This window comes from Salvia hispanica, chromosome 4 (genome assembly GCF_023119035.1).
Source record: "Salvia hispanica cultivar TCC Black 2014 chromosome 4, UniMelb_Shisp_WGS_1.0, whole genome shotgun sequence".
Lineage (NCBI taxonomy): Eukaryota > Viridiplantae > Streptophyta > Magnoliopsida > Lamiales > Lamiaceae > Salvia > Salvia hispanica.
Genome location: NC_062968.1, coordinates 50,216,790 through 50,230,059, shown reverse-complemented (window position 1 = coordinate 50,230,059; position 13,270 = coordinate 50,216,790). Strand labels below are relative to the sequence as shown.

At 33.4% G+C, this 13,270-nt stretch overlaps 2 protein-coding genes across 2 annotated transcripts; both read right to left on the bottom strand.

Annotated features, from left to right (window-relative positions):
- Positions 1-414: 414 nt before the first annotated feature.
- Positions 415-3,031, bottom strand: LOC125219666 (probable arabinosyltransferase ARAD1). Its single transcript, XM_048121709.1, has 4 exons — positions 3,027-3,031; positions 2,283-2,904; positions 1,238-1,494; positions 415-1,160 (listed from the first exon to the last, which is right to left on the bottom strand). Exons 2-4 carry the CDS (start codon positions 2,884-2,886, stop codon positions 609-611), a joined length of 1,413 nt encoding a protein of 470 aa, XP_047977666.1. The 5' UTR covers positions 2,887-2,904; positions 3,027-3,031; the 3' UTR covers positions 415-608.
- Positions 3,032-3,331: 300 nt separating this feature from the next.
- LOC125219664 (pentatricopeptide repeat-containing protein At2g32630) lies at positions 3,332-6,558 on the bottom strand. Its single transcript, XM_048121708.1, has 3 exons — positions 6,375-6,558; positions 4,041-5,911; positions 3,332-3,915 (listed from the first exon to the last, which is right to left on the bottom strand). The coding sequence occupies exon 2, from the start codon at positions 5,908-5,910 to the stop codon at positions 4,060-4,062; it is 1,851 nt and encodes a 616-aa protein (XP_047977665.1). The 5' UTR covers position 5,911; positions 6,375-6,558; the 3' UTR covers positions 3,332-3,915; positions 4,041-4,059.
- Between the last annotated feature and the right edge of the window lie 6,712 nt (positions 6,559-13,270).

The following is a 13,270-nucleotide window of genomic DNA, read 5'->3' as shown; positions in this document are numbered from 1 at the left end:
GAATATGATGTTTATTAGGTCAAAGCTATTAAAAGATTTAAAAATATTGGTCATCTGGTCCTTTGTATGAATCTTGTTCTTGTCACGAGTTTCCTGTTTGTGTTTAAGGCTGTTATTTTATTTTCCTGTGTTATTTCCTTTCTGAAGCGGCAGTTGCTTTTCATCAGCTAAAAAGGTGCCGGTTTTAAACTCTTTCTTGTTAAATTGGACTGCTTCAGCCTTCAAGATTTAATTATGGTATCAAAAAATAATGCCAATTTTTTTCACTTCACAATTGCTCTTATTGCAGTTTTATTGTTTGACTTATCATGCAATACTAAGATAAAAAAGAGAACAATTTTCAAAAGCCCCAAAGATTAGATTTGAAAAACAAACTACAAAAATTGCAACCAAAAGGCTACGTTTCCACACAAATAATGTAAAGGCATTCTTGATGGTATTTGTGAGATGCTAGCTAGACCAATCCATATAAGATACAAATAAATGCAAACCATGTGCTGTAGATCTATCAAGGAAGGTATAATAAACCCATATTGATGAATAAACGAAAACACTAAAATACAAAAATGGAGTAAAGTGAAGAAGTGAGTTATGGAAAATATGATACATCAAATGCAATGACAACGAAGTGGAACCGATACTCCCTGAGGTTTTCGCCTCTCTCGTGTGATAGCTTCTCTGATCAATGGTAGCTTTTGATGAACTTTCCTCCATATGTGATTCACTGCACCACCTGGAGGTATCGGGCCAACACCACCCGGATGGCCGTTGTCATATTGAAAGACCGGTTGAACCGTGGCCATGTTTCTGCGAAACCTATCCTTCTGTTCACGAGAATAGCTTCTCAGATGACTCACTAGCCAATTGGGCTTCAAAGCATCACTAACAGCAACGAAAACAGAGAATTCTGAGTAATCCACCATGCCTTCAAATGGGAGCTCAACGTTGTCACTGACAATGACTGGTATGCAGAGACTCTGCACAGCATCAAAGAGTCTACACGAAGTTGGTGTGTCGCCTGCTGGATGTAAGCAGAACTGCGATGATCTCATCCCCTTTATCGATTGCTCCTTCCCTGTGGCATTAGGAAAGCCCTCTTCCATAATCACTCTCGGCTCATCGATCAACAAATCCCATAATTTCTCACGAATAAGACCTCCCTGTGGATACGTAAAAAATGTCAACAACAAGAAACCATGATGCGAAAAATAGTAGAATTAGAGCATAGAATACTGACCCGGTGCCTATGCTTTGCTCCTTTGAAGTAAAGAAGTGTGGGCCTCTTCTGGTTTTCAGATAGGTGTAGCCTAGGAAGTAAATGGGTGTATGGCACGATGACATCTTTCAGTAGAGAGACTTGAGTGTGATGTATCATTGAGTCGGAAGAGCTTCCATTGGATGTTTTCGTGTCAAGCCTGTACCATCCACCAAAGTCCACCACAAGGAGGATAGCAGGGGCTATCTCGTCTTTGACATGCCACATTGCAACAGGGTCTGCCAAAGAATGCTTCAAGTTTTAAAACCTGACAATCGAGAGACTAAAATATAAGCACCTAAAACATGCAACACTTATCCGAGGTTGTCTAAATTGGAAATGGTGGATATTAAACTCCCCAAGAACTCAATAAGGATATTATTGACAATGATAACCTAAAGTTATTATCTGATCTCACGCTCTGATGAAGATTATACCTGAAAGATAACGAATTACAATTGACAACTATGGAGCAGGGAAAATACATGAATAAACGGTCCAAATAGAAGCAAAGCAAGCTAGTAATACAGAAAGATCCATGAAGATTGATACACTCACTATGACAGTACTTTTTGTAATATATCAACCTTCACTTTTGCAATTCATACACATGCTTCTTTGGAACAACAACTCCACACTGTTTCCTTGGAAATTTGTTTCTTCATTATCTCAATTTTCTCCAGAATCAGCTACCAATCCATTTTGTACACTTAAATACTCTGAATTGCACATGAAGAGTTACATCTATCAACTACGGTAGCTAGCTTTTTGACAACAAAGCACTAAAGCTAGCTTACAGTTAGCAACACATTATCTCAACCTAAAAGGCCAATCACACACACACCTAAGAAAACACTCAAAATCAAAATTCTTTCTTCATTTCTAAATATGTAATGTGTGACACAAGGGAGCTAATTAAGCAATATAAGAATTTCATCATGCTTAGAATAAAATTCCCCAACTCAATAACATGTTAAAGATGAAAATTTTATGGCATTTGGTCGAAAGTACTGAATCAAAGACATACCAGTGAGAACAAAAACATGATCTCTGCCCCCAGATTTCCGCCAAGCTTCCGTCTTTTTAACCGAATCAATCACCATTCTCTGCCTCACATAATCCTCATTCGTCTCAACCCTCTTCCTAAACACGCCTTTATCAACCACCAGCTGCAATTCAGCGCTCAATGTGGCGAAAAATGGGACGAAAATCACATCGGCCTCCCTAGAATCCGAAACCCTCTTGGCAAAGGAGTCTCCTTTGAGATGCTCAGGCGTCAATAAATCTCCCAAGATCCAGTATTCAGCGCTGTACTGTTTGATAATGGGGTTTTCGGGGAAGGGGAGGGATTTGACGGGTTGTTTGGGCGAGATTTTGCTACGGATTTCGTTGTCGACTTGGCTGCCGATTCTTGTGTCGGAGGAGAGGGCCCAGTAGTTTTGTAAGAGGCCGTAGTTGAGGGATCTGGGGAGGGGGGAGACGTAGACTTTGATGCGATCTTGGGAGAGATCGGTTCTGGAATTTGGCGGTGGTGGGACGGTGGAGGTGGAGTAGAGGTAGAAGAAGATTAGAGAGAGAATGCATAGGAGTGAGAGTGTGATGAAGAGGGGTGGGGTTCTGGGCGGTGCCATTGCATTCAACCTATGTTGCTGTGGAGATGTATTTATATTTATAAACAACTGTGTGCACAGAGAAGTGGAATTTTGGATTTTTAACAAAATTTTATGAATTTATGGAGTACTAATTGAACGAACATGGACACAATACAAACCTTCATCAAAGATTTTGTTATGAAGTTCGATTTTTTTTTTCAAAATTTGGTTGAGTTTTTTTTCTTACGAAAATTAGAATCACGCTAAATGAAATGGACGCGTTCATGCCAATTGCCAAACCAATAACAAGTCAAATGAAATGGCGTGTTATCTTAGCAGATATTCGTCCCATAAATCAACAATCAATTCATCTCCAATTCATCCACTAACCAATCTATTAAACATTGACATTTTTCATTTTTACTCAATGAGATTTTTTTTCCAAATCCACCCCAAATTCGTATTTTGCACCCGCACAAAAAAATTGAGACAATCAGAATTCCTATCCTTTATACACTTGGTTTTGCTTCGATCATTTTTCTACAGAGAAAAGAAAAGGAAGAGAGGAATCTGAAAAAAGCTATACACGGATGGTCTGAGGGACTTTGAATCTGTTACAAATGCTCAAATACTCACAACAAGTGAATATTATCAACTCGGAAACAACATAAACCAACCTCAAATCCTCGTAGCTCTCTACCCGAGCTCTGAAGCTATGCATAGCCTTCGTTCTTGAGCAGTTTCTCCGCATTATTGAGCTTTGGCCGAGTACATCCTCAAAGTTCCAGTCTCTCACCATGTCCCTTCTAACAGCATGGCTCCGGAATATATTGGGGCATCACCTTAGAAGACGTGAACGGTGAACCTGTGATTGGCTGTAGAATGTAGGAGTGTGGTTTTTCTGGCCAAGCAATTTGCAATAGCCGAGCATCTCCCTTCGTTGTTTGAGCTTGATAAGGAGTAGCTTCTGAAGGAATGTGATGGACTGACTCTCCACGCTATGGCATACGAGACATGCCAGCGAGCAATATCAATCAAATCAAACGCAGCCTTCCTTTGTAGCAAGCGCTGTACAAGAAAATTGAAAAGAAATAATTAATGAAAGTCCATCGTTTTTATACAGTCAAAACATTTATATCTTTGAGTCATTCCCCAGAAAAAATCTGGGACGAATATGGAAGACTTAAAATTACCTCATCCGAGATTTGAAGACTAAGTTTGAGTAGCATGGAGGCTGCCCACAAGACAAGAGTATACAGTATCATCTGGTGTGACACCAGCTTCTTTCATCTCGTCATACAACTCAAAAGCCTCCTCTGATCTCCCCTCTTTGGACAACCCTGCTATCAATGCTGTGTAAGTTATCACATCCGGATTTATATTCTTCGCCTGCATCTCTCGGAAGAGCTTCAGAGCCTCATCTATATCCCCAGCTATACATTCTCCTTGCACGAGGGAGGTGTACGTGTAACTATCTGGCAGCAACCCCTTAACTTCCAGTTTCCTCCTCAATTCATTTGCTTCCTTCATCCTCCCATTTCGGCAGTATCCATGGATTAAAACGTTGTATGTCACAACGCTTGGTTTCTCTCCATTCTTCTCCATCTCATGTAACGTTCTAGTAGCTTCAACAAGATTACCTTCCTTGCTGTATATATCGATCAGTGTTGTGTAAGAATACACATTTGGTGCGACACCCTTCTCCACCATCGAGAACAGTTCCTTCTTCGCTTCCTCATGGCGGTTTAATTTGCATAAACAATTGGCAATCATAGTGTACACGTACACATCAGGATCAAATCCCTTCTTCTCCATAACAGCTTGCAACTTCAAAGCTTCATCAATCATCCCTTTCTTGCAGTAGCCATCCATCAGCGTGTTGAAAATAACTCGATTCAAGTTTATTCCTTTGCTTTGCATATCAATGAGCAAGACCTTCGCTGCATCCACGTTCCCCATCTTGCACATACCATATATCAATGAGTTATAAGTATGGGCATTAGGCTCCAACCCCTTCTCCACCAACTCATCAAATAAAGCAAATGCGGTCTTAATATCACCTTTTTTACAGTACAGACTAATCATCAATGTGTACACATGAACATCTGCCTCTACACCTTTTTCAGACATTTCCTTAAACACCCTCACTGCATTTTCAATACCAAAGTATTTCGCTTGCCAATTAATTCGAAGAGTATACGTCGCCACATTGAAATTCACCCCTGCCTTCTCCATGGTAGCCAAGATATCTTTCACTCCCTCGTGATTCGGTTTCTTTACATAAGCATCTATCAAAGTGTTGAAAGTATATGCATTTGGTTTAACCCCTTTTTCAACCAAATCGTGCATCAATTTTCTGGCCTTCTCGACTTCCCTTCTTTTACACAATCCATCCATAACCAATGTCATGGAATAAACAGTAATCAACACATTACATTCCACCATTTTCAGAAAGAAATCACACAGTGAGCCAAAACGGTTGCATTTCTTCAATGCAACCAAATAAACCATGCACGAACGCTCATCAATCTCGAACTTATTATTAACCATGTACTCGAAAACCTCCAAGCCCTCATCAAACTTTCCATTGTCAGCATAAACCCGAAATAACATATCAAAGAATTTAATCTTTACAGTGGGTTCTGCACAGCTTTCACTCACTAATGAAGCTACTTCTGAAAATGGGGATCGAAGATTTTCATCTGCAACAGCAGCACTCAGAATATTCTTGGCCTCCGCAAATTTTCTAGCTCCAAAAAGCCGCAGAATGATTACAATGTGCGATTCAAGATCGGGTTTTTGAGGAGTACTGGACTGATTCGTCCGCAAAAATTCAAAGAAACGCAAGCAAGAAGAGCTGGGAATTCGTGGGTTCGAGAGAACATGATGTGTGATACAGGGATTAACTTTGGAAATGAGAGATTCTGCAATTTGGAGAGGCCTTGTGGTCGAATTAATTAGGGATTCCGCGATCAAGTTTGCGGTGTGTTCATTGGATTTTGTAGAGCTGAAAACTTGTTTCGCAGTGCGGTAGAATCCTTGGTTGGACATGGAATTATGCATTCTAGCAGCAGTAAAAAAACATTTAGCAAGCCTTCGAATTATATGACAACACATTCACTAAACACAATGCAACAACTAATTAACAATCAATGGATGATAAGTCACACCGTCATCGATCTCGATACAGAAAAAATGCATCTATCTCAACTATTCCAACCAAAAAAGCAATGATCTTGAATTCCTTCACATAGAAACTAATCCCATCATTAAATCTTCCTCCGTTCTTATTTTCAATCCATCCATTAACATAACTTCTCGCAACATAAGTCTCGACAAAAACACAAAAAACATCAAGAAATTACGAAAGTGGAGTATAAAAGGAAAAATCCCCAAATTAGCTAATCAACCCAAATGAAAAATGGAAACTCGAATCGAATCATGATGAATAGCTGAACCAATGCGATGCCAAAGAAATAATCTTTAGAAGTAATTAAAACGGGAAAGAGCAAAATCAGAAGAGATACCTGAGAAATAGTAAAAACAGTAGCTAATTCCCAAATAATGGCGAGATGATTGGGGTTTATAATTTCTGGGCGCATTGAATCTTGAAACGAAGCATCGGATGTTCAACTCAGTTGAATTCTAGTTACCTAGACGGATTGAGCATGTTTGTGCTTAGAAATCGGCAGTTTGTAATTTCAGCTGAAATCTGAATCGTTTTAAATCGATTTTTATTTGAGCCGGAATATTATAGCAAGTTATTGGGCTTTTGGGTTATGAATTGGCCCAATAATTATCGTGGGCTTGAGAAAATGAATGCTGAGTCTAAGGCAATATGAGCCCAATTTAAACTAACAAGTTCATTAGTTTCTGAATTACTACTATAAGATAAACTAATTGGAACGCATGTGGCATTTTGTTTAGCTCGATATGAATTTCCAGTAAAAGAAAGTCTAAATTTGGAGTTAATTCTTGTTTCATATAAAAGTAATTAAGTGTGTGGTCGGTATCTGTTGACAGTAGCTCTCCAATAGTATTACTAATATTTAAAAAAATACTAATAGTAATACGAATACTAATATAATGTATATATACTAATCAATGATTAAAAAATAATCAAAGAATGTATTTATTTAATCATTAGTTACTTGAATAAATTTGAATTCTCACACATCTTTAGTTTTTCTATTATTATTATTATTATTAATTATTATTATTAAGTAAATTAAAAATACACTTATGTAGATAACTCAAACGTCACACCTATAATCTAATAAAGGAAAAACGTTACTATTAAATTGCGATTTGCCGTCTTACCATCCTTCATTAAGTTCATGCATGTACCATCGTCAAAATAAATATTGCAGTAAATGCACACCTACCTCTTATTATTAGAGTGTAAACTATTGTACCAATCTCAGGAGATAAATATCGTATAGTTACAAAATTATATTGTTGCCACATATAATGTTGGTTGTATAAATTAACTAACTCAAAATATTAACTAATTTTATATATGCTTGGTGTCACATTGATATAATTTTCAAACTAGCGTTTGGACCTCAAAATTTCGTGTCATAAATTTTGGAAATGGGTGATGAGAATTTATAATCTAGTTCTTGGTTTTCCTCCAAACAACAAGGCAATTATGGACTTTGAAGGCAGCAAATAAAAAGAAGCACACATTAAAAAAAATAAAAAACAAAATGTTAAAAATAAGTTGAGATTTTATCATAAAAGACATGATAATAAATATATACACCCTCGTCTCACTTAAAATGTTCCACTTTTCTTTTTAATTTGTCTCACTCAAGATGTCCACTTTTTATATTTGAAAATAAATTTTTCTCTCTTTTCTCCTCATTAAAATTATCCAACTACATTTTCTCTCTATTTACTCTAGCTAACAACTAGGGCTGGCAATTTTTGACACGACACGATAACACGACACGAACCGGCACGAAATTAATGGGTTTGGGTCAGAGCTTATCGTGTTCGTGTCCTTATCGGGTCGACCCATTAAGGACACGAAAATTTCGTGTCGTGTTCGTGTCGGGTTCGTGTTATCCGTTAACAATGCGTGTTCGTGTCGTGTTCGTGTTATCCGTTAACACATAATATTTTAATATTATTATTCTTATTAACACATAATATTTTAATATTATTATTCTTATTATTTTCATTTTTTAATACTTATTTTCGTGTCATTAATGGGTTCGTGTCGTGTTCGTGTCGTGTTGACCCGAAACGGTTTGTGTCGTTAATGGGTTGGTGTCGTGTTCGTGTCTGAGGGTAGCGGGTCGTGTTCGTGTTCGTGTTTGAGGTTTTCTTAACGGGTCGTGTTCGTGTTTGTTGTTATCGTGTTCGTCGTTATCGTGTCGACACGATAACGATCCGACACGCACGATTTGCCACCCCTACCTAACAACTCTTCCTAAACCTCGTGTACTAAAAAAATTGACATCTTGAGTAGGATGAAGGGAGTATCTAAAAGTTTAATAATTTATTGAAGAGGCGTATTTCCTATAATTGTGTGCATGCATATATTGTTGTTGACTTGTAGTAGTAAGTAGTTATTGCCCGAAATCAAAATTTTGTCCTATAATTGTGTGCATGCATATATTATTGTAGAGTTGTAGTAGTAAGTAGTTATTGCCCGAAATCAAAATTTTGAAGGCGAATACATCTTCATGCGATTTTTTTAAATTTATATTTATTTGATACAAAAAGTACTATACCAATTAAGATTGTGACATTAAAACATAAAGAATTATGTCATTAAAATAAAATGAAAAGCCTTGGGACCAAAAAAATTTATGCCATGTTTGCTACATTAAAAACACAAAAAGTTGTGACATTAAACGTATACAAAAAATTTGGTAAGGAATTAATGTCGCAAAAGTTTTGCTATTTCCAAAAGGGACCTCTCCACCTCCGATGCAGAAATGTACAACACGAGGAACCTATGCCATTTAACAATTTTTATTACTGTCAGAAATCAGAATGAGCTTTGACTTCATATGCGACATAATTTATTACATTCTGCAATGGTAATTATGGAACCGAACTGCACCTAGTGTGTTGGGTATTCGGTTAGTCCATTAGATGCTAAACAACCACATTATGGTTAATTCATAAGGTTATATTACTAAATTTAAGTATTAATTATATATTAAAATATTAATTGCAGATAGTGGAGAAATTAGAATGACTTTATTAACCCTCTGCCCCATTTTCGTTTTTTTCAAAATTTCCCTCTTTTCTTAGTTTTCAAAATTTGAATTAAAGTTATACATTAATTACAATTTTTATAGTTTCAATAACCGAAATTTAATGCACAAATCTTTTAATGGTATTAACTTCAAAAATTAACTAAAAAATCTCTACTACACTAGCTACAGAGCAACTTATTTGTTTTTAATTTTTTTATAATCTTCTCTCATTGACATATTTCCTAATTGTTTTTAAATTTTTTATATATTTATTGCAAGTCACTCTAATGACTAATTATCGTTTCTCTCATTTTTTTTTCTGTTTTTTATTTTTCATAAGTACACTAATATGCAATTATATTTTCATAGTTCAATAATATACTATAGTAGGAGTACTAATTTTTTTCATATTTTGATACTAAGTCTAAAGTTAACAATTTTATGGAGGTGGGTGTTTGTTTGGATTTTGATTTTGTCACCAGGATTGTTTTTACAAATAAAATAGTTAAATAAAAATAATTCAATGATTAATCGATTTATTTTGCAATATTAGAGCTTGATTGTACTAAAAAATTATTTTATAAAACAATAATGTAATTAGGATTTCTTTTGCAAACTAAATAGTTTTATGAGAATATTTGACTTATTAATCTATTTATCTTGTATTATTAAATCTTTATCACAAAAAAAAAATTTAAAAAACGAATTAAATAGGATTTCTCTTACGGACTAAAATAGTTAGATATAAATAATTCACTAACCATACTACTATATACTATGTGTTATTAGATCTTGTACATACTAAAAAAGTTATTATATCAAACACTTATGTCATTAGAATTCCTTTCATGGCAGGTTACTGAACTATAATGTTTGAATCAAAGTAGTACTAGTATCAAACCAAATTGAGAAAAGGTAAATGTACATGAATGTACCGTGTACGTAATATTCTTAAATTTTTGAATTTAATTGAATTTGATTAAAATTTAGTTTTGTTATCTATTGTATTATATAGCAATAAGAATGAAGTGATAAAAAAAATTTATGTCAAATCGTAACATGATTTCGAGCTTGATTCGAACTAATTATGCAATATTTAGTAAAAAAAATAAATTCTTTTTCTCAAATTTACAAATATTTAAGTTAAAATTTTAAATTTTTTTCGAAATGTTGAAATGATTAGTATGAAAGTTATTTTAAATCAACTAATATTTATATATCAATTTTCAATTAAAATGTTAAATAAAGTTCGATTATGCACGTTCATCGCTACCCAACAAAAATTTGTATCAAAATAGACACTAAACTTTTGTTTCTTTCCAATAAAGTATTAATCTCTTTTTTTTTATTATAAATATTTCAAAAGTTATTTTTCTTCGAAAAATTATTTACCTAATTTAACTCGATCAAATAGATTCCAAAGTAATTATGCATAAACCAAAATAATTAAGTACTCCAGGTAGTTTTATCTATTTTACTGTATAAAAAAAGTATACGTATAATATTCTTACTATTTGCAAACAGAAAAATCAACTGATGGAAATAATTAACCAACTGTTCGATCTATTTTCCAAGATTGATTTTAAAGGATATTAATAAATTATTTAAATTAAATGTTAATGTCATTAGGATTTCTTTTACAAACCAAATAATTGGATGAGAAAATTTACCACAGTTTTATTTATTTTTGTGATATTAGATCTCAAACACATTATAAAAATTTCTTTATTAAAAAGCTAATGTTATTAGTATTTTTTTACAAACCAAATAATTGAATAAGAATATTTTATAGCTTAATATATCTATATTTGTGATAGGAGTATAAAATTTCAAGCATATTAAAATAATTATTTAATGAAATATAAATTTTATTAGAATTTCTCTTATAAATCAAATAATTAAATGAGGATAATTCATTAGAATTAAATCTATTTTAAAAATCTCAAATATATTTAAAAAATCATTAGTCAAACATTAGTATTTATTTTTAATATAAAATAGTTGGATGATTATGTGAACATTGTTTATTGAGATTAAACAATTACGGTTGAAATAAATATATATATATTGGTATTTGACATGCTTGTCTACAATTAAGGAGAATTCTGCTTGGGAGGAAAAGGGAATTTGGATGAGAGGGAAAAGAAATGCAAACAGGCGCAATTTGTGAAAAAGAGTTGAGACTTGAGAGACCCGCGATTTCCACTTAAAAAGAGTGAAGGGTATAAAAGTAAACTTATTACTTGCTAAACCAGAAATTAAAAAGAAAACCAGTTTTTTTTCTATTAAACCAGTTTATGGTTGTACGTAATGTGGCTACCTAACTTTTCCCTATCAATAAACCGATAATACGAATCGAACAAAATTGATTATTAACTAATTCATATTGATTTTTTTTGGTTTGATTACTATTAGTAGTATTTTAAAAGAAGTTTGATTATCAATTATAGCTGAATAATATAAAAAGACTAAATAAGTGTGTTGATAAATATAATTTTGTTAGAGCCGGTTCGGTCGGTTCGGTTTATAGGAATATATCTCATGATTAAATATATATACTATTATGTTTGGTCTTAAATATATATACTATTATGTTTGGTTCATAAGATTGAATTTCACAACTATTCTATATGGATAATTATATAATAGTGAATCATAGCAACCAAACAACACTTAGTTATATATTGCAAAATATTACGTAGCTCACTAGTAAAATGCGTGTAATATTGTTGGGTTATAAACTTATCTCACATCAGATGAGCGAGACCTTTTAGAGTGATCCGAAAATAAATTCGTGTGAGTTTGGCTTCACCCAAAACGAACAATATCAAACAATATGCAAGACTATCCATACAAGTATATTTCCTAAGCACATGGCCATATGATTTCATAACCCATTTATTTATTTATATAATTATATGGCCATCTGATTTCAACAAGTGTATTTCCTAAGCACATGGGCCATGTCCATATGATTTCATAACTTATTTATTTATATAATTATATAAATCATTTTCTATTTATAATATCTCATCCTTTGAATAATATTCACTTTCCAATTAAAAATTAGGGTTATCCGAATTGTTAAATATGGCTCAACGTTGAAATGATTTACAATTTTATGAAATCCGTTTAAGTATTCAAGTTTTCTTAACACAAGAGCTAGTTTACCCATATATAATTTTGTCTTCCTGGATTCTTTTTCCTTTTTGCATTTGGAATGAGTTAAAACAAGGCGTTGAAAAGCAAATGATATGAAACAATTTTGAATGAACATGTTTAGGGTAATAATCATATATACTTGAGATCTTCAATCAGGCAAATCAATGTACCCTAAATAATCTACTAAACATTATTAAAGTCTGTATCGTGAGCTCTAATAGTTTAGGCTAGTTTATTTATTTACACATATGTAAGACTTTTTTGGATTATACAAAGAAGGCTTTGAATCATCATAAAAATCACAAGTGATGGGATTAGATTCGAGTTGAGTACTTGAATGCAATTATAAGGGGTAGTTATACTTTACGACCCTACAATTAGGTCGCGTTGCAAGATTGTATAACCTTTAAATTTCTTAAAATCATAACATCATGAAACAAAATGCACGTATGGTTCGGATCGGGGTTTGAAATTCTAACTCAAACCTGACGCAAAAATTTGGTGTGAGTTTTTTTCTCATCCATTTCTCGATTTATGCATATCTCATTCTTGCGCAGGGCCATGCTAATTTTTTTATGTATCGTTCTAATTTTATTGGATATTCCAAATGGCCGTTTTTCTTCATCCAAGCATCAATATGACACTAAAAACACTAGTATCTTTAAAGAACACAAAAATCGAGACGCAATTATCTATATTAATTTTTTTTCAAAAATAACAATAATTTAGAACACAAAATAAAACGTTTCTAAATTAATGATAAATTAACTTGTTCTTTTGCTATTTTAGGACATTTCATTTGCAACCTTTAATTTAAGTTGGGACACCTACAATAAGAATATTTTTTAAAGCGTTTGGTAATATATTTAGAAACACAACTTAGGTCTTAATTGTATTAAAAATGTCCTTATAATTTATTTTTATTTTTATTTTTATTTTATTGTAGTGCGACATCGAATTTGGATCTCCATGCACGCTATGATTTTACCCAAATTACACGTAGACATCGTGAACCATATTTATAATATTTTCAAAAGCACAAACTG

What these genes read in the sequence shown, in the direction of transcription:
- LOC125219666 (XM_048121709.1), bottom strand. Translation starts at nt 2,886, where the DNA reads ATGGCACCGCCCAGAACCCCACCCCTCTTCATCACACTCTCACTCCTA. An exon ending in TCATGTTTTTGTTCTCACTG is followed by an intron (nt 1,495 to 2,282) that starts GTATGTCTTTGA and finishes ATTCTTTGGCAG; the next exon opens with ACCCTGTTGCAATGTGGCAT. An exon ending in GAGCAAAGCATAGGCACCGG is followed by an intron (nt 1,161 to 1,237) that starts GTCAGTATTCTA and finishes ACGTATCCACAG; the next exon opens with GGAGGTCTTATTCGTGAGAA.
- LOC125219664 (XM_048121708.1), bottom strand. Translation starts at nt 5,910, where the DNA reads ATGCATAATTCCATGTCCAACCAAGGATTCTACCGCACTGCGAAACAA.